The sequence below is a fragment of the Solanum dulcamara genome, chromosome 12 (genome assembly GCF_947179165.1).
Source record: "Solanum dulcamara chromosome 12, daSolDulc1.2, whole genome shotgun sequence".
Classification (NCBI taxonomy): Eukaryota; Viridiplantae; Streptophyta; class Magnoliopsida; order Solanales; family Solanaceae; genus Solanum; species Solanum dulcamara.
Window position 1 is genome coordinate 55,160,292 of NC_077248.1, and position 25,405 is coordinate 55,185,696.

General features: G+C 33.6%; 1 protein-coding gene across 2 annotated transcripts; it reads left to right on the forward strand.

The window, feature by feature from the left end:
- Nucleotides 1-17,265: 17,265 nt before the first annotated feature.
- On the forward strand, nt 17,266-25,044 carry LOC129876869 (phragmoplastin DRP1E-like). Of its 2 annotated transcripts, XR_008763429.1 has the most exons (16): nt 17,266-17,609; nt 17,917-17,980; nt 18,124-18,231; nt 18,544-18,645; nt 18,879-18,929; nt 19,013-19,074; nt 20,024-20,114; nt 20,226-20,290; nt 21,140-21,334; nt 21,419-21,538; nt 21,620-21,690; nt 23,157-23,382; nt 23,484-23,534; nt 23,629-23,831; nt 23,927-24,000; nt 24,813-25,044. XR_008763429.1 is itself a non-coding variant. In XM_055952348.1 (15 exons), the coding sequence occupies exons 1-15, from the start codon at nt 17,472-17,474 to the stop codon at nt 24,936-24,938; spliced, it is 1,842 nt and encodes a 613-aa protein (XP_055808323.1). In that variant the 5' UTR covers nt 17,266-17,471; the 3' UTR covers nt 24,939-25,044. The 2 variants fall into 2 exon arrangements, 1 of the variants encoding a protein (XP_055808323.1); XM_055952348.1 differs by having other exon boundaries at nt 23,629-24,000.
- Nucleotides 25,045-25,405: the final 361 nt, after the last annotated feature.

Here is a 25,405-nt window from a genome sequence, read left to right on the forward strand (position 1 = left end):
ATTTTGAGTGTTAATTTATGTTTGTTATGATGTATTTTGTATGTTTATTGGTTTGTTGGTTATGTTGGATTGGGTTGTATTGATTATTGTTGAATTGAATTTATATTGCAGGTGGGCACAAGAAACTGCAGGTTTTTACTGTCAAAAAAATTGTAGAAAAAGTGATGATTGTTTTTTAAAAAAATTCCAGAAAAGTGAAAAATAGGGACCCTATGTCCGTCGCTTTTAGGGAAATTATCAAGAACACCAATAATAAAAGTGACGAATGAGGACCCCTTATCCGTAGTATTTTTTTAAAAAAATAATTAAGAAATAAAATAATATCGACGTAGTACACTGTTTTTGGTATAAGTTTTAAAAAATAATAAATAAAAAGAGCGACGTAGTCCGTCACTTTTTTGAGACCTTGTCCGTCACATTTTAAAAAGCGTCGACCAAAAAAAGCGACGGAAGTGACTGCATCTCTTTTCCATCGAATTTGACCAAAAAAGTGACCCTGTCCGTCCCTTTTGTCTGTTGTTTTTCAGCAGTTTTTTAGTAGTGTTTGAACCATTATTTTCATACTTCCTCCATTCTATTTTATGTGACACTGTTTAATTTGACACAGTATTTAAGAAAAAAAGAGGAAAACTTTTGCAATACTTAAGTAATTGTGTGGATGTAAATCATTTTATTAAGAATAAAAAAATAAAAAAAATTATTTCTATTATAATAAAGTATATGTTTTTGGATGGACTAAAGAAAGGGTGTTACATAAAAATGTCACGGAGGGAGGATAAGTTATTGACTCACCACACTCTTGAGTGCTAATAAAAATAACATGTGCATTTATATTATGTAAAAAATACCTATGGTGTCAAATGTCCACCGTATTATTTAATGGTAGTGATTTATTTTGTTTGTAAGGAATTATAAATGATCAAGTAATTTTGCCTAAAAAGCAATAAGAAAATTAAAAAGTAATGATAACGGTTTATATTAACATGGTGAAAATAATTTTCACTTCCCAATTTTGCTTTAAAATCAAACTTCCTTATCAACTTTGAATAATAATAAAATTCCCCCCTTTATCCTATGTGTAAACATTAGAATTATATTGGTTTTAAATCCATAAATTAATTTAGACTATATTAAATTCAAGAAAATAATTCAAATGATGTGGCAATCCAAGTCAAATAAATGATCCACTAAAAGCACACCATGTGTCAAAGTTATGTATCAATCCAAGTCAAATTAAATGAACCACTAAATCACACCACGTGTCAAAATTATATGGTAATTCAAGTCAAATTAAATGAGCCATTAGAATCATGTCATGTGCCAAAATTATGTGGCAATCCAAGTCAAATTAAATAAGCCACTAAAATCATGCCACGTGTCGAAGTTATGTGACAATCTAAGTCAAATTAAATAAGCCACTAGAATAATGTCATGTGTATATATGACATGTTCTGACCAATCAAATTAAAACTCTTCACCAAAGAAATCTGATTGGTCAGTTCAAACCAACCAACCAAATCACATCCGCATACCACTCCCTACAACTATAAATAGGGGTCCTCATTATTCTCAGAGGGCGGGGATTTAAAAGAACAAGAAGAAAGAAGAGAACTCGTGGATCAAAGGCCACAAATTTTCTACAAAGCTACAAAATTCAAGTAATCAAATTGAAGCTCAAGTTAAAGATCAAGAATGAAGGAAAATATCAAAAAGTTCAAGATCAAGTTACTTGTTCATATTTATTAGTCGTCATAACCATAAAAGTGTTCGTCACGAATAATTTGAATCCAAATTTGAAGACAAAGATTCAAGATCAAGTTATTCAAGCCCTTGACTCTAAATCAAATTCAAGTTCAACATATTCCATAATATTTAAAGAATCAGAGGATTATCATAGAGATTGTAATACGCACTATATTTTGAAATCAAATATTACTCGTTTTTACTCTAATTTTCCGATTTTGATAATTTATTTTTCTCGGCTCAAAAATTTGTTGTTTATAAATTTTGGCACACCCAGTGGGACCATCTCTACCTCTCATATCTTTACATCGATCATTAAGCTTCAACAATACTTAAATGGTATTAAGAAGTTTGACACCAGAACTATTGTTTCTAAGGCTACTGATTCTAAGTTTTCCTCTGAGGTTGAGAACATACTGGATGCTACTATGAGAAGTCTGGGACCCATCACTACGAATAGAGAAAACTTGCTAGGATAATAAGCACTTCAAGTGTCACCCACATCAGTTTCTATTTTTGATCTTCCATCTTCAAAGGGGGCAAGATTCTTTCCGAATGAATTAGAAGAAGGAGAGAGTATAACTGATATTGTTGAAAAGACATTGGCTCGACTTAGTCCTTTTAACATAAGGAATTATACTATTCAAGATGAAGATGATGTCTTGATCACAAGATTTGCCCTAGTCACTCCACGTAACTTATTTCAAACAAATTTCAATTTGAGGGAAAATCTGTGCTTTACTCTATCATCCATAACGGTCATCCAAGCGATGATGACTAACGCCTCAACTGTTGAAGAACAATTCATGAGTTTGACAAAGGCAATTGAAGGTCTAATAAAATTTGTGCAAGATCAGACTAATCGGATTGTCAAATTGACAAACAGAGTTGAAAATATTATCGAGGGGGACTCAAGTCATGCACCCGAAAAGCGTCCTATGATACAAAAAAAGGGAGATTCATTTACAAAGCAAATAAATGTGGGTGATGAGCTGTAACTATCTGCTGAATGAGGAATTCTCATTCATCAACTGAAGGAATTCATTATGGAAACTATCAAAGATAAGTATGGTATGTCTTCAAAGTCATCATTTACGTATACAAAGCCATACACTTCAAGAATCGATGTTTTGAAGATGCCCGCAGGTTATCAACCTCCAAAATTTCAATAATTTGACAGAATGGGAATCCAAAGCAACACATTGCCCATTTTTGTTAAAACTTGCAATAATGCTAGAACATATGGAGATTATCTGATCAAACAATTTGTGCGCTCCTTATAAGGAAATGCCTTTGACTGGTATGCGGATCTCGAGGCTAGCTCTATTGATACTTGAGAACAACTTGAGCATGACTTTCTCAATTATTTCTATAGCATAAGGCATACTGTGAGCATAGTTTAACTCACAAATACACGTCAATGGGAAGATAAACATGTCATCGAGTTCATCAACCGATGGAGAAATGCAAGCCTCAATTATAAGGATAGGCTTAGTAAAAATTCTGAAATAGAAATATGTATTCAAGGAATACGTTGGGCACTTCATTATATCCTATAGGATATTAAACCCAAATAATTTGAGGAACTAGCCACACGTGCTCATGATATGGAGTTGAGCATGTCTGCAAGCAGAATTGAAGGACCACTTATTTATGAGCCTCGGAAGGGAAAAGATAAAATAGAGGTAAAGAAAGGAGAAAAATCAGCACCTAAGTTTGGAAATAAGGAGTCGATGAATGTTAATGCCATGACTTTGAAAGTGGATACAAATATAAGAAAGAATCAAAGGGGAAAACTATGACTTTTCATAATAACTCTGGTAAAAAGCTGACTTTGAAGAAAATGCAGGCAAAAGAGTATCCTTTCTTGGACTCCGATGTCCCAGCAATTTTTGAAGAGTTTTTGGCATTAAAACTCTTTGAGCTACCTGAAATAAAGTGTCCAAATGAGGCTAGGAGGACTAATGATCCAAATTACTGGAAATATCACCATTTGATGGGCCATCCTATTGAAAAATGTTTTATCTTTAAGGAAAAGATCATGGACTTGGCCCGTTAAGGAAAGATATTGCTTGAAGATGAGAAGGAGAGTTCAAATCAAGTCTCTGTCACTTTTGGTTCACTCGACCCCATAGTTCTTTGCAACTTTGTAGAAATACATAATGGTGGTGATGTCCTAGCCATATCACCATAAAAAATAATTAAATTTAGTAACTTCAAACCGATAGATATTAACGCATCATCGTTCGTTCCTTTGATAAATGATGTAATAGGGGAAGATAAACCTTTAGAGAAAAACCAATCATATGATGCTTATACTGATGATGAAGGATGGATTTTAGTGACACAATGAAGACTTTGTAAATCGAGCTTGCAAAGAGAGCTAAGAAAGAAAGTGACAAGAGAAAAGATGAAAAAACAACCTAAAACTCAAAGCATAAAGAAGAATGTGAAGAAGTCAAGAGTTGGGGGGGAATTACTATCAAAAGCAGCGTTCTCCAGTGACATTAGAGGAATTCTTGCCAAGTTGGTTCCATGAAAATATTTCTCATTATGACACCAAGGCCTCGTGTTGTAACATAGATAAAGAAGAGATAATGGAAGAAGGCTCATCGCCATTAATACTTCCATCACATGAAGGACCTATCAAGTCTCACTCCTAAGAAATGGACACTTGTGATGCGAAGTTTACATTCACTAATGATGATCTTTTATTGGGTGAAGTGTTGCATAATCATTCTTCATATATGGTAGGTTTTGTGCGTGGATATAAAGTAAATAGGATCATGGTGGATGATGGATCTGGGGTAAATATTCTCCCTATTCATGCTGAGAAGGAACTTAGAATCCCGATAAATGAACTGTCTGAAAGTCGTCTAATGATTCAAGGATTTAACCAAGGAGGAAGAGAGCATTTGGTGTTGTCAAATTAGATATAATGATGGGAGATATGCATTCGAGTGCATAGGGCATGTTATTGACTCAAAGACCTCGTATAATATCTTTTTAGGAAGTCCATGGATATATGAGAATAAAGTGGTACCATCCACCTACCATCAATGTTTCAAATACTTTAAAGAAGGGGTTCAAAAGAAGGTAGTTACTGATGATGAACCTTTCATCGAGATAGAAGTGCACTTTGCTGATGCAAAATTCTACTTAAAGAATTATGTTTCAAAAAAAGTCAAAGTTGATAACGCGATACCTGCTGATGTCACAAAAAAGGTTGATGTAGCACCTGATAATGTGAAGGTCATGATTGAAAAGAATAAAACACTTTCAGATATGAGTAAAGTACCTAAGACAAGTGAGGCATCTTCAAGTAAGATAATGATTCCTATTTCTAACTATGTTCCAAAGACAAACAAGGTCAATATCCCACCCTATGAATTGCAGAGTAGCAGGTTGACATTTCCTATCAAGCAAATTGATGCAATCAAATCACCTTCAAAAATGATAGAAGGATTTGTCAGACCATCAAATCATGATTCATATGAATCACTTCCTAAAAAGTGTACAAATGAGGGTTTTGACCCAAATACATATAAGTTGGTGGTGAAAGTAAGGTACAATCCCAATGAAGTTTTTAAAGTAGGGAAGCTTCCAAATAAAGTTATTAAAAAGGAAAAACATGGCCTAAATCCAACTCAAAGGATGATGATAGAGAAAGGATATGTTATCAAGCAATCCCGTGAAGGCTTGGGTTACAAACAACCATCGCCAGTTTGAATCTCTATAAAAAAGATGAGCATCAACTACATTACCCCTGTGGAAGAACTTATGATGTTCAACAAAAGCCTTCTGTGTTTGATCGACTTAAAGGCATGACTCCTAATGTTTCTGCATTTGATCGGCTTATCAAATCAACTCCAAAAACTTAAGTGCATGATCGGTTGGGACCAATGAAGAAGAAATACAAACGCCAAGGAAATTATAGAATAATGAAAGAACGGGTATATTCTTAAGAGCATAATTCACCCAAGAATTGCCCCTATTTGATCCCTTCTAGAATGAGGCAAGAAACAAAACTTATAGTTTTATGTGGAAATGTCCTGAGAGCAATAACTCATACCATAGTTCACACTAGGGAGCGAGATGAAGATGAAGAAAGTATGGGATCATCAAATCACATCATAATTTGTGACAAGAAAAGTACTTCACCATATGCAAATATTGGATTGGTTTGTTGATATTCATACATGCCATTACATATCTTTTAATGATGATGATCCTCAAGAAGATGAGAATGCTGAAGATGCGCCACCTAAACTCGAAGAAGGGGTAAAGAATACTGTTAATGCATTGAAGAAAGTAAATCTTGGGGTTGATGATGATATAAGACCTACATATGTAAGTGTTTCACTGAATGACGATGAAGAGAAGAAATATATTGAGTTGCTTATGGAATTTAGGGATGTATTTGCTTGGAGTTACAAAGAGATAACAGGATTAGACCCTAAAGTTGTAGTTTATCATTTTGCTGTGAAATGAGGCACTCGTCCTGTTAAACAAGCTCAACGTCGCTTTAGACTTGAACTGGTTCCTTTGATCGAAACTGAAATTAACAAGCTCATTGAAGTAGTTTTCATTCGTGAAGTCAAATATCCTATATGGATTTCAAGCAGTATACCTGTAAGAAAGAAGAATGGCTAAATCCGAGTTTGTGTTGACCTTAGAGATCTTAATAATACATGCCCTAAGGATGAATTTCCTCTTCCAATCCCTGAGCTTATGATTGATGCCACGACTAGATACGAGACAATTTCTTTCATGGATGGTTCATCTGGATACAATCAAATTCACATGGCACCAAGAAATGAAGAACTTATTGCATTTCGCACTCCTAAAGGTATATATTGCTACAAAGTAATGCCTTTTGGTTTAAAAAATGCTAGGGCTACTTATCAATGAGCCATGCAGAATGTTTTTGATGACATGCTTCATAAAAATATTGAGTGTTATATTGATGACTTAGTGGTAAAATCAAGAAAGAGTGATGGCCACTTGCAAGATTTGAGAATGGTGTTCAAACGACTTCGAAGATACCAACTCAAAATGAACCCTTTAAAATGTGCCTTTGGAGTTACTCTGGGAAAGTTTCTCAATTTTATTGTTCGACATCGAGGAATTGAGATTGACCAAGATAAGATAAGTGTTATTTTGAAAATGCCTGAGCCAAAAAATATTTATGAGTTAAAAAGCTTACAGGGAAAATTAGCATATGTTAGGAGGTTTATCTCAAATCTGGCTGGGAGATGTCAATAATTCAGTTGCCTTATGAAGAAAGATGTTCCTTTTGAATGGGACCAAGATTTTACCAATGCTTTCGAGAACATAAAGTCTTATCTAATGAAGCCTCCAGTACTTGTAGCTCCTATACCTAGAAAACCATTGATTTTATACATTGCAGCACAAGAAAGGTCAGTAGGAGCACTTCTCGCACAAAAAAATAATAAAGGGAAAGAAAATTTCCTGCATTACTTGAGTAGGATGATGACACAAAATGAGATCAAATATTCACCTATTGAGAAGTTATGTCTGGTACTCGTATTCTCGATTCAGAAGATGAAGCATTACTTCCAAGATCATATTGTACAACTTGTCTCTAAAGCAAATCCTATCAAGTTTATCATGTCCAAGCCTGTCATAAGTGATCGACTAGCAAGGTGGTACCTCCAATTTCAACAATTTGAAATTGTTTATATATCTCAGAAGGCAGTAAAAGGAAAAGTGCTAGTAGATTTCTTGGCCAATCGTCCAATTCTGAATGATTGGGAGTTATCTGATGAATTGTCTAACGAAGATGCAATTCTAGTGAAAATTCAGCCACCTTGGAAGATGTATTTTAACGGTGCTGCACATCGTGAAGAAGCTAGTGCTGGAGCGGTATTTGTCACTTCCCATGGAGAAGTTTTTCCATACTCCTTCACTCTAACACAACACTGCTCCAATAATGTTGATGAATATCAAGCACTCTTACTTGGTCTTGAAATGGCCATTGATATGAAACAATTGCAACTACAAATTTTTGGGGATTCCAAGTTGGTGATCAATCAAGTCTTGGGTAATTATGAAGTAAAGAAGCCTGGGTTACTCTCATACTGAAATTATGCTCAAAAGATGATAGGATGGCTTGGAGAGGTGACTATTCAACATGTCCCTAAAAAGGAAAATAAGAAAGCTGATGCGTTGGCAGCTTTAGCTTCTGCATTAGTATCGCCTGATTGGCATGAAAGAATGAAAGAGGTTGTTTGGTCATATAGGACTACATATTGCATGCCAACACAAGAGACTCCCTATTCTCTTATTTATGAAATTGAATCAGTCCTTCCACTTGAGCGTCAAATCCCATCATTGCGCTTTGCCATTCAAGAAGGACTCACTAATGAAGAAAATGCTCGGTTATGCCTTGAAGAATTAGAGTCTCTTGAAGAAAAAAATTAGAGGCCCAACAAATTCTGGAATGTTATCAAGCTCGTCTAGCTCGATCTTTTAATAAGAAGGTTCGTCTTAGATGCTTCCAAATGGGTGATCAAGTTCTTGTTGTAAAAAGGCCTATTATTACTTCTCGTTGGTCTGGAAGCAAGTTCTCCTCTAAATGGGATGGATCATATGTGGTACAAGAAGTATACTCAAGTGGCGCTTACAAACTGGTTGACTCAGAAGGATTGCGCATTGGCCCCATTAATGGAAAGTTCATACAGAGATACTATCCTTGAAGAAAAAAACACGCTCCTTAAGGTACGAGCATAAACTGCATATTACTCCTAGCCCGCAAGAGTATAAAATGTGCACGACATCAAAAACAAAAAAGTCCACTAGGTTAAAAATCTCGAAAGAGGCGGCTTAGGCAAAAGTTAGGATACAAAAAAAAATTTAAAAAAATCACTCTTTCAAAACTACGTTATGACTTGATCCTCTTCACTGAGGTACGTAGGCGCTTGGAATTACATTATGAGTTCAGTCGCATGAGTATCCAAAAAATACAGTCTCTCTTGACCCTCTTCGTCGGGGTCCATGGTCCTTAGAGTTACATCCTAAGTTTAGTCTCATAAGTTCAAAAGAAATGAGGCACACTATTATTTGAGCATCACAATGTTCTTGTAGATTGTCATATATAATGTGTAAATTAGAGAAGGCAAATCAAGACAGAATTTGAATTGACTTCAAAGAAATATTCGTACAAATCTATAAAGCTATTATCTGTGATTATTATACACAGTGTAGTTCTATGAATCTTCTTTTCGGCTTCTCTATGCTGAGATATGAGTATTTTTAATAAGATCATGCGAATATGAATCTGTCAGCTTTTCTGCATGTAAAGTTCATTTTTGAAGTTTGTTTAGAACGATCCTGAGAGATTTGAGCTATAAATTTTGAATATGTTTTAGATTAAGAAGTTTGGTTTCTGATAAATTAAGTCTCTCCTAGCTTTGGTTCTCTCATACAATGATATATCTCTTGTACTATCGAAACACACAAGGTGATAAACAACGATATTTATGGGAAAGTCCAAGCTTAATGTGATTACGTCAATGCATCAATATGAGTAAATAACTCTTGAAGTTGAAACGTAAAAGAAATATTTAAAGAAATGTGCAACATAATACGATCAAAAGGATTTCTAAAAGAGTGACAACTAATCAATCAGAATACTCCAAAAACAATAGTTCATAATAAGCTAGTCTAAACGTAGCTTATAATTAGCTAAGTCTTGAAGAGAAATCTCTAAAACTCTCATCTTCTCTTCCACATCATTCGAGGAATTCGCAGTAGCTAGGGAAACATCAGCACATTTTTGTACTCTTGTTCAGCTGCTAAGACTTTAGATTCGACATCTTTGACTTCTTTCTTGGCAGCATCTCAGAGGGCTTTTAACTCCTTCACCTTTTTCCTCGCCTCCTTAAGGGATTGACAGAAGTCAGATAATTCTTCAAATTTCTCATTCTTTTCATTCAAGACAAGATCAAGTTGTTTCTTGGCATTTAGATATAGCTCGGATTCTTCAATTTCCAAGGCTTTATCAGCAAGGGATGATCGTGCTTGGTCATAGGAGGTGGCAAGTTCAAAGAGAGACTCCAATAAGTTGTTCAAAGGAGAAATATCCACCCCCATTTCATCTATATTCTTAAGAATTACTTGAACCTCATCCTTAAGAGAAGAAACACGTTTTGCAGTGAGATCGGTGAGTTTTGAACGAATCTTACTCCAAGCTCCCTCGACAAAATTCATTCAAAGTTTTGAGATGACTTGCTTTCCATCAAAAATATACACGGAAATCACCAGTTTCTTATGGGGAGGATATTCTACATTTGAGCTAGTTCTTTCATGTGGGATAAAAGTATCCTCTTGCTCCGATTTGGGTGACAAAATTGATTTTCTTGAAATTGGCCCCTCTACAGATTCATTAATGTCTTGTGGATTGCTTTGGTAAGAAGTCTCCAACATGCTAACATCGTTTGCTTGCAAAAAAATAAACAAAATAAAATAGAAAATAATAATAATAATAATATATATATATATATATATATATATATATATATATATATATATATATATATATATATATATATATATAAGAAATATCATAGTTAGTAGAATCATGTGGTATCATGGAATGAAAAAAAAACATTACCTCTTTAATAGCTGTCAAAGTCCTTGAAGAACTAACATTGTTGTCACAAATCTCTATCGGATGTGAACTAGCATCGTTTGGCGTGTCAAAAGGTAGTTTTAATTGCTTTCAACAACGAGGTCCATTGAATTTGAGTTGAATACTTTTCTTTTTGAACTTCTTCAAGGAAAGATCCCTTGATCTTGTCTGGAACAACAACTTTAGACTTCAAAATAGGAGGTTGGATCACAATAAAGACCTCCTCGTCTTGCTTTTTAGTATCCAGACCAACAACACTTACTAAGGACTGTATATAATTTTCAAGAAAACTTTCATGCTCCCTTTCCCACCAAGATTTGTAATTGAGCGAAAAGAATTTCTTCAAGTTGGACCCACTAGGAGGAAATGTTGCTCTTGCCCTAGATTTTGTTAGCACATAAATCTATGCAAGCCTTAAACCCTTGGTTAATGAAACTTCACGAAAATCTCGATCTAATTGACCAAGAGCATCTTGAAAAAAGCCAAATTGACGATTGAATCTATGGAGACTATAAGGCTCCACAATAAAGATATTTACGTCCCTTAAAGTGAGATAGTTTGAGTGAAGGCTCATAAATAAATTCGATTGAAATTTCTTTTCAGTGTCGTCATCGCAGTAGTGGTGAGCATTAGGCCTTTTGATTAATGTTGCATCCCAGGCAATAGTTCCCCCTCCATGTATATGCTTCCTTGCATCCTCTTTTTAAAAATACCTAGCAGCACCTTCGCCAGAAAAGAAAACCATAAGAGGATCAGCCGGTCCACCTGCTAATGGATAATGAGTTTTGAAGTAATAGGCCAACCAACCAAACACGTAATGAATTGGAAAACAAGTTTGGACGAGATAAAGTCATGAGCATCTTGAAATTGTATTTAGACCTCTGTAAATGCTATCTAAAACTGGAACTGCAAGGCGAAATCTTCGTCCACATGCTAAATGACAGGCGATTCTGAAGATATTCAGACGAATAAAGCCATCCTCCTTCGTAGGAAGCACAAATATGCACAACCAGCAAGATAAAAAGGCTGTCAAGTATGTTTCATTTTTCTTGTGACTCTTAACTTCTAACTTTTGAAAAAAAGCTTCTTCAGCAGAAGACCAATTAATAGACTCACCAATTACGCCGATTGGGTTATGCGATGACTTGAGATGGGCGGACCTCTTTTCTCTTCTTGGCGGGGGTTGTCCATATTTTGTATCTTTCTTACACCAAAACTCTACCCATCTTTCCATAGAAACATTCAAGTCATGATTATTCTCTACTCGTATCCGATGAAAGGCATCAAATAAATGCTCACAAAAGTGAGGAAGAAACCTTTTTCCCTTATCAAATATACCTAAAAGTTCTACAACATTTGGCATGACTTCCTCATAAAGACTTCCTATTATGGGTAGACCACCAATCACGTGTAAATCCCAAAGTGATATAGATAGTTCTCCAACTGAGGTAAGCAGAGTATTTATAACAGGACACCAAGCTTCGCAGAAGGCTTGCAAGATGTTAGTGTTACGATCATAAGTAAAAAGTGAACCATACACAGCATCATATATTTTTGTATCCTTCAAAGTATGGCGATTCCTACTAAAGATATCTTCAGCCCACTCCCAATAGCCTGGAATGTAGTGAAACTCTCCATCAAGTGTGAAAGTGTCATCCTATCGAATCTCTCTATTTATGATTCGTCGCCCCAAACAGGGGTAAAGAAGTTGCAATATTTTTGATACGATGATTAGGAGTGCAAAGTACCAACGCCTTGGGAGGATGACTGTTATATTCTAGAGTCCAATCATCTAAACCAGGAAGTTCCCCCAAAGATGGCCACGGAGCAACATATTGGCCAGTTAATGGCGTACGTACAAGCAATTTGGTCTCCACCTCACTATCCTTATGATCTGATATCACAAGGTATCGTGACTCTGAAAAAGAGGAAGTCAAATCTCTAAAGTAAACCATGATTCAATCTGTAAAAAAAAAAGTATTTTATTAGCGCTTAAATTAGTAATTCAATGATCATGGACATGAATCTCAATAATAAATGATTATATTCTTTGAGCATGAACTATTCCAAATCTAAATAGTGTAAAGTCTTTATCGATCATGTAAAGCCTTTATTTTAGATGGTGTAAAGTCCTTGGCTCAAATGACGTGATACCTTCAACTCAAAGCATGTAAAGTATTTTTCTTAGACGATGTAAAATCTTTGGCTTGGACTATGGATGCCTTTGACTCAGATGGTGTAAAGTATTTGCCACAAATTATATAAATTTTTTGCCTCAGATGATGTAAAGTCTTTGGCTTGAACTATGTAATGTCTTTGACTCATACGGTGTAAAGTCTTTGCCACAAATCATATAAAGTCTTTGCCTCAGACAATGTAAAGTCTTTGGCTTGGACTATGTGATGTCTTTGACTCAGACGGTGTAAAGTCTTTGGCTTGAACTATGTGATGCCTTTGACTCAGACGGTGTAAAGTCTTTGCCACAAATCATGTAAAGTCTTTGCCTCAGACGGTGTAAAGTCTTTGGCTTGGACTATGTGATTCCTTTGACTCAGACGGTGTAAAGTTTTTGGCTTGGACTATGTGATGCCTTTGACTCAGACGGTGTAAAGTCTTTGCCACAAATCATGTAAAGTCTTTGCCTCAGACGGTGTAAAGTCTTTGGCTTGGACTATGTGATTCCTTTGACTCAGACAGTGTAAAGTCTTTGCCACAAATTATGTAAAGTCTTTGCCTCAGATAGTGTAAAGTCTTTGTCTTGGACTATATGATGCATTTGACTCAGAAGTGTGAAGTCTTTGCCATAAATCATGTAAAATCTTTTCTTCAGACTGTGTAAAGTCTTTGGCTTAGACTATGTGATGCATTTGATTCAATCGGTGTAACGTCTTCGTCAAAGATAATGTAAAATTATTGGCTCAAACAATGCAGCACCTTTGACTCCAATAGAATAAAAGTTCATTGTATATGAAGTAATATTTTCACTTGCAAAAATAAAAAAAATGGCCTAAACAAAAAAACCGTACCTCGTATCTTGATGAACTTAAAAGTGTATGCAAAAAGGAGCATCAAAATTGTCAATGCCAATGACAAAAATAAATAAAAGGAGAGAGTCTATTTATAGACAAATAGTGATGGTGAGGGAGTCCTTCTCCCGAAGTAACTATAATTATTTTTTGGGTTAGGACTCTAGTGGAATGGTACAAATATATTCTCTCCAAATCCTAATTGGTTGTGAAATTGTGAAAATTTGGGCTATCCGTATTCTAAAAGGAGTGTGCCCTTTCTGAATTCTAATTGAATTATTGTATATTTATTATTATTATTATTATTATTATTATTATTATTATTATTATTATTATTATTATTATTATTATTATTATTATTATTATTATTTTGGTTAGCAAATGCCTACCCTTTATTGTTTTGATCTCTATCCTATTCTAATTGTTCAAATCTAGTAAAGAAATATTAATAAAAAAATAAAAAAAATTGGTCACGTGATCATGTTTCAATTGGAGTCTCTTTATTTACTCCAACTATGTCATTTTAATTGGAGGATGGTATTAATTTAATATGTACATGGTCCATATTAAATTGCACAACATACTATTATTGTTTAGTTAATACTTCAAGTCTAGTTTTTGTATAAAATACTTCAACAAGACTTGAAGTTGGGGGCATTTGTAAATATTAGAATTATATTATTTTTAAATCCGTAAATTAATTTAGACTATATTAAATTCAAGAAAATAGTCCAAATGATGTGGCAATCCAAGTCAAATAAATGATCAACTAAAAGTACACCATGTGTCAAAGTTATGTGGTAATCCAAGTGAAATGAAATGAGCCACTAAAATCACACCATGTGTCAAAGTTATATGGAAATCCAAGTAAAATTAAATGAGCCATTAGAATCATGTGAAATGAGCCACTAAAATCACACCACGTGTCAAAGTTATATGGAAATCCAAGTAAAATTAAATGAGCCATTAGAATCATGTGAAATGAGTCACTAAAATCACACCACGTGTCAAAGTTATATAGAAATCTAAGTAAAATTAAATGTGACATTAGAATCATGTCATGTGCCAAAATTATGTGGCAATCCAAGTCAAATTAAATAAGTCACTAAAATCATGTCACGTGTCGAAGTTATATAGCAATCTAAGGCAAACTAAATGAGCCACTAGAATACTGCCACGTGTATATGTGACATGTTCTGATCAATCAAATTAAAGCTCATCACCAAAGAAATCTAATTGGTCAGTTCAAACCAACCAATCAAATCACACCCTCATACCACTCCCTACAACTATAAATAGAGATCCTTATTATTCTCAGAGGGCGGGTTTTAAAAGAATAAGAAGCAAGAAGAGAGCTCATGGATCAAAGGCCACAAATTTTCTACAAATCTACAAAGTTCAAGTAATCAAATTCAAGCTCAAGTTCAAGATCAAGAACGAAAGAAAATATCAAGAAGTTCAAGATCAAGTTACTTGTTCATACGTCATAACCATACAAGTGTTCGTGATGAATAATTCGAATCCAAATTTAAAGATGAAGATTCAAGATCAATCTATTCAAGCCCTTGACTCTAAATCAAATTCAATTTCAACATATTCCATATTATTTGAAGAATCAGAGGATTATCATAGAGATTGTAACACGCACTATATTTTAAAATCAAATATTACTCTTTGTTACTCTAATTTTTTGGTCTTGATTATTTATTTTTCTCTGTTCGAAAATTTATTGTTTACACTATGCATTGTCTATTTTACCATTATTATATCACATATATGTAATACTTCTTTATATTATATATAATTTATTATTTAACCTAGGTATTTATAAGTTTTTCTTTAAGTTCATTAACGTTAGAAGTAGAATGATATTTTAATGATTTTATCATAAAATTTAATATATTATTTTATGACCTTAATTTCAATATAATATGCATTAAGCGTGTGTATATGTATGTATGCATATATTTTTATTTTTCTCCATTCTCTTACTCCATGCGTTTCTTATTACTTGACTCTTCTTAATATGACACCCCTTAAGAAAATTAATAAGAGGTGCATTTTACTCAACTAACATTATTATAATGTTTTGAAACTTTAAATTTGACTACTACTATTTTATGCATTTATTTAATACTAAGGATAGAATAAAAAAATATTAATTTTTTTTTAATTTCGTAAATTAGACAAGTAAATTAAACTAACTATTTTTAGAATGGAGGTCAAGTAATATAAACGACAGAGGTATTCTCTATTGTCTATATAAATAAATAAAAGTTTTGAATGACATTAATGGAATATTACATAAATTATAATTTACAATAATTTAAACTCTAAGTAAATAAATATCTTTCAAAATTTTACCTTATTAAAATTAATTAATTTATATTTCCTACATCAAAATATATTTGTATAGTTATTATTCTCGGCTATTTTCACTTGTATAAATACATATTAGATTTTTGATTATTATTAATAATTTATAAAATTAATTTTCTCATTATGCTAATTTATTTCATCATAGAATATCATTAGCTTATATACTTAATTAGTTTTTCTAACTTTTTTCATCCAAAAGATAATGTTTACACTTTCATAAAAAATTTATTACATGAATTCAAAAAAAATATGAAAACATCATGATATTTAAAAAAGTAAAAAAAAAAGTTGATAATAAAAGGGCATAATAGGCATTTTAACGATTTAATTAGGATAAAAGGGAGAGTTTGATTATTGTTCAAAGTTGAGGGGGAGTTTGATTTTAAAAACAAATTGAGGAGGTCAAAACGATTTTCACCCTATTAACATTCCAATCATTTTTCTTTACTAAAATATAATGCAGCATGTAGGCCCCACCATGATAACATTAGGGGTGGGCATCGGTCGATTTAGTTTGGTTTTATAATTATCGATTCAGTTTATCAATTTTTAGTTTACAATACGCTAAATCAAATAATCAAATCAATTAGATATTTTTATTGATTTTCGATTTATAAGTTTTTGGTTCTTAACGGTTCGATTTTTAATTTAACCAATAAGAAAATACTAATAAAATAAATATATGACTTCTCTAATAATTAAGAGTGATCAGACAATAATATAACTTTACAAAAAATTCGTAAATAGAAACAATAGTAACTAACATGAAAAGAACTGTACAGTGCAATATAAATAAAAGAACTAGGACAATAATATAAATTAAAGGCTAAACGACAAAGGTAGTAGCTAGTAAGATTTTTTTAAAAGCAAAGGTAGTAACTAGTAGGATACTGATATTAATATTTAATATTTATGTAGGGGTAAAATAGTAAATTACTATAATTTTAATGAATTATCAATTTACCTTATAATCCAATATTAAAAAATTAAATCTAATTGATAACTCGATAATTTTATTTTTTAAAATCATTAAAAATTCATTAACCCAATAAATCAATAACATTTTTTTGATTTGATTTATTAATCAGTTTGATTTTTACATACCCATTTGATTTATTAATCAGTTTGATTTTTACATACTCATAGATAACATGGTAAAGCCTAAGGCTATTTGCACTCAAAATTTATTATAACTGATTTCCAAATTATTATTTTTCATGCTAACACAAAATCTATTGATTCAATGAGATTCATATGATGCGAAAAAAATCTTACCAAGTTTAAATACTATTAATATAAACATAATGTTTTTGCCGTACAATTTTTCTAAGTTCAACAATGCACATAATATTTTATTATAATATTTATATTAATTAATATATTTAAAAATTAATTCAATTGAATCTTGAATTCTTTTTTAAGGATAAATAAGAAATATCTGAAGTGGCGCGACATATCATCGAACCTTCCGCTTCTTTGAACAAAACAATTATACCCGTCCGACTTCAAGACTTCTCTCTCTCTCTCTAAAAATATAAACGACTCTGCTTCACTTTTTGCGTTCTTTCCAAGTCCATATAGCCTGCCATCTTTCTGAATAACTTAATAAATTCACAACTTCTTTTTTTCTTCCCTTGAATTTTAGAGCTTAGCGCAAGAAGAAAAATTAGATGACGTCGATGAAGAGCTTAATTGGTTTGGTAAATAGAATTCAGATGGCATGTACTGCTCTTGGTGATTATGGCGGTGCCAATAACTCCTCTTCTCTTTGGGATGAACTTCCCTCTGTTGCCGTCGTCGGTGGTCAGGTGCCTCAATTGTCAACTATTATGCCACGTTATTATTCGGACATGTTTTATTTGACACAAATTTTCTTTTTTAAAAAATGAGTTTTAAAATTTATGGTTTAAAATATTATTTGATTATTTGTGGGGTTAAAGATCATTTCACTAAGGTTAAAAGTGTAATTTTAAGATTAAATTGTTTCCTATTATGGAGACGTGTTTTTTTAATACAGAGTAAATTGACGAAGATGGATAATTTTTATTGCATTCACGCTGTTGTACTGATTTACGTTAATATATAAATTGCACTGTTTTTTTGTGTTGAACTCAGAGTTCAGGAAAGTCATCTGTTTTGGAAAGTATAGTTGGCCGAGATTTTCTTCCACGAGGATCAGGTCAGACGCCTTTGATCACGTCACCTTTATTCTTAATTAGGATTGGTTTTAAATAAATCACTTGGAAAAAATATCAATTATATGTGTCTATTTGAATCACATTGGCAAATGAGTTGGATACTCATATTTTAGTAGTTTTGCAGGGATTGTTACAAGGAGACCCTTAGTATTGCAGCTTCATAAAACGGATGAAGGGCAGCAAGAATATGCAGAATTCGGTCACCTCCCGAGAAGACGCTTTACAGATTTCTGTATGTGAAATGATATTCAGTTTTTTTCATCTTCTAGAGGCCTTATTATAATTATTAACTACCCCTCCAAAAAGAAAAAAAATATAGTTAACTTTTAATTTTTAATTATCTGATTCAACTTCAAATGAATAGTTAAGTACACTTGAAAAAAAAATAAGCATAGAAAATACCAAACTTGATAATGTTAGTCTGCAGTTAGTACGTTCATTTACTGTTCTTTCTCTCTTATTTTGTCTTTGAATGCGTTCACACTATTCAGTTATTCGCTGGGTGCTGGTGAAAAAGATGCTCTTTTGATATTTTCTTTTACAGCGCTTGTACGGAAGGAGATTCAGGATGAAACTGACAGAATAACAGGGAAAACAAAGCAGATTTCTCCTGTTCCTATCCACTTGAGCATATACTCTCCAAATGGTATGCTCTCTGTTTTTGTTTTAATCTTCTAAGGAACTAATTGGAACTTCCAAAATTAACTTCATGCTTATATGAGTTTTTTTGTTTGGAGATGTTTAGTTCAAATTGCTGTTTCAATATTTCCTCAAATTATTTTCTCGTATCAAGTTGCTTTGGTGGTCTAACTCCCTATTATAACAAACAACTTCCTTTCTTGTGCTGACATTTTCATGGTTGATATGATGCACTGACAGTGGTCAATTTAACACTGATCGATTTACCTGGCTTGACCAAAGTTGCTGTTGGTATGTATTGTACCTTTTCTCCTAATTATATGCATATTTATATTGATCTGAGTGTCTTCAATAGTATAAATTTGTTACTGCAGAGGAGCAGCCTGAGAGTGTCGTCAAAGACATTGAAGACATGGTTCGATCTTTTGTTGAGAAGGTAATCACAATCGCAACAACTTATCTAATTGTGGTTTGACAAACTTGAACCACAGGGAATTTAGAGATTTCACGTTCTTTTGTTTTGAAGGAACATTTAGTTAGTTGAGATTGGCCAAAGGTCGAGGTTTTTAGAACTTCCAGGCTGGGAAGGGAAAAAAAAGATTTTAATGTGAATCATTAAAGTTTTGCTCTCCAAATCTCTAGTAAACACCAGAAGGATGTCAAAGATGTTGTGAGGGTTGGTGGAGCTCAATATAGAAACTGGTGTTATGAACAAGTGAAGACGGTATACATGAGGCTAAGTAAAAGTGAGTGCAATATCACCAACAACTCAAATCAGTGGCGGCGATAGGATTTTTACTAAGGGTTTGTTTTTTTAAGAAACGGGTTCAACATCTACTATATATATAAAAAAATATTTTAACCATGTATAGACAGTGTAATTTTAGCAGAATGGGGTTCAAATGAACCCCTCGTCCCTACCTAGCTCTGCCCTGCCTCAAATGGAATTAAGCTAACAATAGACTGATCCACTGTTAGATAATTGCATACTTTGTGCCGTAGAGCTTTCTTGGGGAGCATACATCAACAATCCCTTACATTCAGATAGAAAGGATTCCTTTCAAATTGATCACAGCGTTTCTTTCCAGGATCTATAGTCAATATGAATTTGCCATTATATGGTGCCAAACAGCAATTGCTCCAATATTTGTAGAAGTTGACAATTATGAGCTGGTAAATCTTTGGTGCTGGATTGCTGCATTTATCTTTCACTAGCTACTAGTTGTGAATTTGGAAAATTATGTCATCTATACATTCATCAATGTAAATAGTCCAAGACTTTATTTTAACCTTTTTGGCTAGTTTATCCTTCAGAGATCATGCACATTGGGCTTAACACTGGAACTATTGACATCTGAACTGATAACATTTTGTTTGATATGTAGCCCAACTGCATCATTCTAGCAATTTCTCCTGCGAATCAGGATATTGCTACTTCAGATGCTATAAAACTTTCAAGGGAAGTAGATCCCACAGGTATTTATACTTGAGATGTAACAAATTGGAGTTTGTAATATTTTGAGAGAACTGTTCAGTCTCTATCTTTGTGATAATTATCCTTTAGAAGTTAAATTACTACTCATGCAGGTGAACGGACATTTGGCGTGTTGACTAAGCTTGATTTAATGGATAAAGGAACTAATGCTTTAGATGTGAGTTCTTCTATCCTCTCCATTGATTACAGACAAAAGTTAGTTTTTTTTTTGGGTTAAACTATCTTCTTTTTTAATCGAAATTGGGCTAGGGGCCTGTTTTTATTAATGAATCAAAGGGAGTTATTGACAAAAGTTTACTATTCATGTCTCCTAATTTTTTTAGTATTATTGAAGTTATTATTAAGTAAACAGAAATGTACCCTATCTAGCAACTTAAGCTTCAAGATAAGATGGTTGATTGTATAACATGGTATCGGAATAGGCAAATGTCTTGAGTTCAAATCTTACATTCGTTGTATCAATTTTTTTTCTATGTGTTTGGCCCAAGAAAAATTGAGGGAATGTTTTGAAAGATAATTAAGTAGATAAAAGTGTGTCCTAAATAACAATTTAAACTCTTAGAATCTAACAAAAAATTACGATTTGAGGGGTTAAACAATTTTTTCTTTCACTATGATCCTGCTTACATTTTAAAATATTTTTAATTGTAAAATATTGATATATACTTGCTTAGTTTTAAATTTTGTAAATGTTTTGCCAAAAAGATGAATGGATTGATGTTCAAATTCAACTAAGAGTAGATGTTTCGATCCTTGTACTCTGAAAACCCCATTATTATTTAAGAGGCAGAGGAAATAATATTTGTCATGGATGATCTCTTTTGACGTTATCAGCAATGAATTTATGTTCGTACAATTTGAGCATATATAATTCGGTGAATTTGGAATATCTATCCTAATTAAACTATGAACTATTGTTGTTTCCTCCCTGTCCCACTGGTTCTCTCATTTTCTCTTTAATTTAGTGAGGACACTGAAAGCATTTGATTTTTTTTTCTAATCTAAGGTTCTTGAAGGAAGGGCTTACCGTTTGCAACTTCCTTGGGTTGGAATTGTTAATCGTTCACAAGCTGATATAAATAAAAGTGTGGACATGAACTATGCAAGAAGTAAGGAGCGTGAATATTTTGCAAGCAGTCCTGACTATGGGCATCTGGCTAGCAAGATGGGTTCAGAATATCTTGCAAAACTTCTGTCAAAGGTCCAGTTTTAGTATTGTTTGTGGAAAAGAAAGAGTCCAAAATAAATTAAAATAGAGTTAACGCTTGAGTTTTTTCTGTTTCAGCATTTGGAGTCTGTAATTAGAGCTAAAATACCAGGGATCATAACAGTTATCAATAAAAGCATAGATGAACTTGAATCTGAGATGGACCATCTTGGGAGGCCTATTTCTGTTGATGCTGGGGTGAGCTTCCTTTTGTACTGCTGTCATTGTAGTTGTTCCTTGAGATACTATATACTCAGTAACATCACAACTCCATTTCAGGCACAATTGTATACTATCTTGGAACTTTGCCGTGCTTTTGACAAGATATTTAAGGAGCATCTGGATGGAGGGTAGGTGGATTACTTCTTTGTTTCCTTAATTTGATTTGTGTAACTAGGTAGCTTCACTATGTTTGAGCAATCCAAGCTTGCATTTGCCTTGGCTACTACGGGGTAATATTTTTCATTCATGTAAAGTCATGTTCACATCCATGAAACTAGTAAGTCTGCATAGCTTGGGTTAGCATTTTCTGAGAAATACTGATAGAAGGATGTCTTCTCGATGTCAATGGTACCAGACAAAAATAATCTGTAAAAACTTCATCTGTCTATGTCGTTTACTATTTCACTAGGAGTGTAATGTTTACCTGTAAATAGGGATCATTAACTTCCAATGATAGCTTGGACCTTAATGCCCTTATTTTAATGAAATGTTGTAGTTTATATTAAATTCGTGAAACATTGAAAAATTAAAACGCCATGAAAAAAGAACGAAAGAAATGGTGAGGTCTCTGTGAGAGGAGATATATTACTTCATTAAGATTTGTGCACAAGCCTTCTGTCCAGTTATTGTACATCCCAAACATTTGGTTTTCTTTTAATTCATTGTTTATGCTTCTTCCTCGATCCTTCTTACTATCCTCTTATTTTTTTACTGAGATTGATTGGGGTATTCGGTGTAGAATAACATACTTTTGACTTGGTTTTGGGTTTTGGAAAGCCTCATTCTCTTTTGAATTAAAAGACTGATGAACATTTGGATTATTGGTCAGTTGGAGATAAATGTAAACCCATGCAGTATACACATCTAGTGTTTGTCTGAAGTTGTTGGCTCTTACTAAAAGAGTAAGATAAAAAGAATGCCTTAGCTTTTGTAGAAAAGTGATGGTACCATATATTCTTTAACAAGTTCGGGTTTTTTCTGAATGTTGATCTTCCTGAATCGAAGAGAAAAAAAGGAGGAAGAAGATTTGAGCATGTCATTCATTTTACTCCTCCATTGGAAAGTGAGGGCACTGAGGTTCAAAAACACTAGATACCAGCTCTAATATGGCACACAAATTAATCCCCTTTATGTGTTGGTGGGAACTTAATAGATAAATTTACATATTTTTTTTAAAGTTGAGGCTTGCTTAGACATAATAACTGTGAAAAAGTTGGATATAACTTATATTTACTAGTTACATCAACAACTATGCATCAACACAAGCAAATTTGGCCTGGCTATATATGTAAGTCCTTACTGACAATCAGGGTTTATTGAAGTGAAATATTATTTTAAAAATGGTGGGCCTTAGAAGTGAATAGAGATATCATCAAATGCAACCTGAAGTTTAAAATGGGGAAGGAAAATCAAATAATCGGAAAGAGCTCATTTAGATCAGCAGTGGTGATTCACCACAATGCATAAGGGAGAGAGATAATTTGGAGATACACCTCTAAGGAACACATGAACACTTGTATATTTTATGTTATAAATGTACGTTAGATTCAGCTAAACAATATACGTAATTTCATTAATTTGACATTTCTTTCAGACGTCCGGGAGGTGATCGAATTTATGGAGTTTTCGACAATCAACTTCCTGCTGCTTTAAGAAAACTCCCATTTGACCGGCACCTTTCGATACAAAATGTGAGAAAAATTGTTTCTGAAGCAGATGGCTATCAGCCTCACTTGATTGCACCTGAGCAAGGTTATAGACGGCTTATTGAGGGAGCACTAAATTATTTTAGAGGGCCAGCTGAAGCCTCTGTAGATGCTGTAAGTACTTATTTTGAAGTTTATTGAAGTCAACTAACATACATGGCTTCTCCCTGTGACAATTAAGTCGATGTCCAACTAAGCAAAAATCCATTTTTTAGGTTCACTTTGTCTTAAAGGAACTTGTGAGGAAATCTGTCGGAGAATGTCAGGTAATGTTGACCCAGCACAGGTTTGAGTTCTATTCTTCCTACTCCCCCCTTCCTCTCTTTTCTCTTCTTTTTTCTAAACATGCTGATGGAGCAGGAGTTGAAGCGGTTTCCCAGTCTGCAATCTGCAATAGCTGCAGCCTCATATGAAGCCTTGGAAAAGTATCGTGCAGAAGGTAGAAAGACAGTTTTAAGACTGGTAGACATGGAAGCTTCCTACTTGACAGTGGAGTTCTTCAGAAAACTTCCTCAAGAAGTGGAGAAAGGGGGAAATCCAGCAGCTGCACCTGCTGTAGACAGGTATGTCGAGGGTCACTTTAGGAGGATTGGGTCGAACGTATCATCTTACGTAAATATGGTGACTGATACACTGAGGAACACTATTCCCAAAGCAGTGGTTTATTGCCAAGTTAAGGAAGCCAAACAATCTTTGCTGAATTACTTCTACACTCAAATTGGGAAGAAAGAGGTACTTGCTTGGCCTCAGATTTATATTTGTGTTTAGCATAGGTTTAATATGTGCTACTAAACATTCTAGTTTTAAGTTATTTTGGAGGAAAATTTTCTATATTTATGCAGCTTAATTTTGACACACGATACTCAGAATTTGATTTTAAATTCTTTAACATGAAACTAAGGATATGATATGATTAGTCACATAATGTGCTAGAAAGACAGGATTAACTAGCATTGTGATGTCATTACATAATTTTTTCTCTAAAATTTAAGTAATCAAAGTGCGCTGTTCCAACTGGATACTGTCCCCAACTTTGTGCTATATGAACTAAAATATGAATGACATGTGAGTCAAGAATATCATAGTAATTGCCAACTTGAGAGGCTTGATATTCTCGATTGTTCTTCTTTTTGGCAAGAGAATACATCTGAATTCTGAGTTAATATGTGTTCAAAATAAAAAAAAATCTTTTGCAGAATAAGAAGCTCCGAGTATCATAGGTCGGTTGTAAATTTTACCATGCAGGTTTTGAGTATCATCAAAGCCAATATATTTTGAATAGAATGGGCTCTCTTAAGTGAAAGGACAGTGATAACATCATAGAGTTCAGTCTGTTTAAGTAATAATGGCTGCAACATTTACCTTTCCTGTAGTCTTGTATCTGCAATTCATAGAATAAGTTTATCTCGGTTAAATCTTCTTTTATTTCTTTCATGCAATCCAATTTGAATAATTACCCCTGAAGTGAATCAGATGAAACTTTGATTTTCATACTTCTAATGTTTCAGAGGCAGTGCTAATAGTAATTTTGGGGAAATTTTCAGGGTAAGGACCTGGCAGAACTATTAGATGAAGACCCGGCTTTGATAGGCAAAAGAGAGCAATGTGCCAAGAGGCTTGAACTATACAAGAAAGCAAGAGATGAAATTGAATCTGTATCGTTGGTTTGATGAGATTTGGCAGAGGAGACATTAATTCTGTATGAGTGAATTCTGTGTCATTATTTGATAGAATATATTCTTCGACTTTATAGCCTTGGACTCTTGCATTCCTTCACAGCTTATTCTGAAGAAATGTTTTTTCTTGAGATGAGGGTTTATATCGGCAGGGGCAGATCTACTAAGGGCTTAGGGAGCTTCGGTTGAAACATTGTGTACATATGTAGATATTTTACCTGCCACCAGAAGTAAACGAAGGATGCAATGGTGCCAGTAACAAAGGGTTCAAATTTACTCCGGCTGGGGGAGTTCGAACTCACTATCCCGAAGGCGTATATGAGCTCACTTTGTTCTTCTTTTATGAACTTCATTATTGAAGCGTTACACCTAACATGAGAAGAAAAATTGACGGACATGATGAGTTACTAACAATAAAATAAGTTATTGGTGGAAAACTTTTAGAGTAATGAAACAGAGAA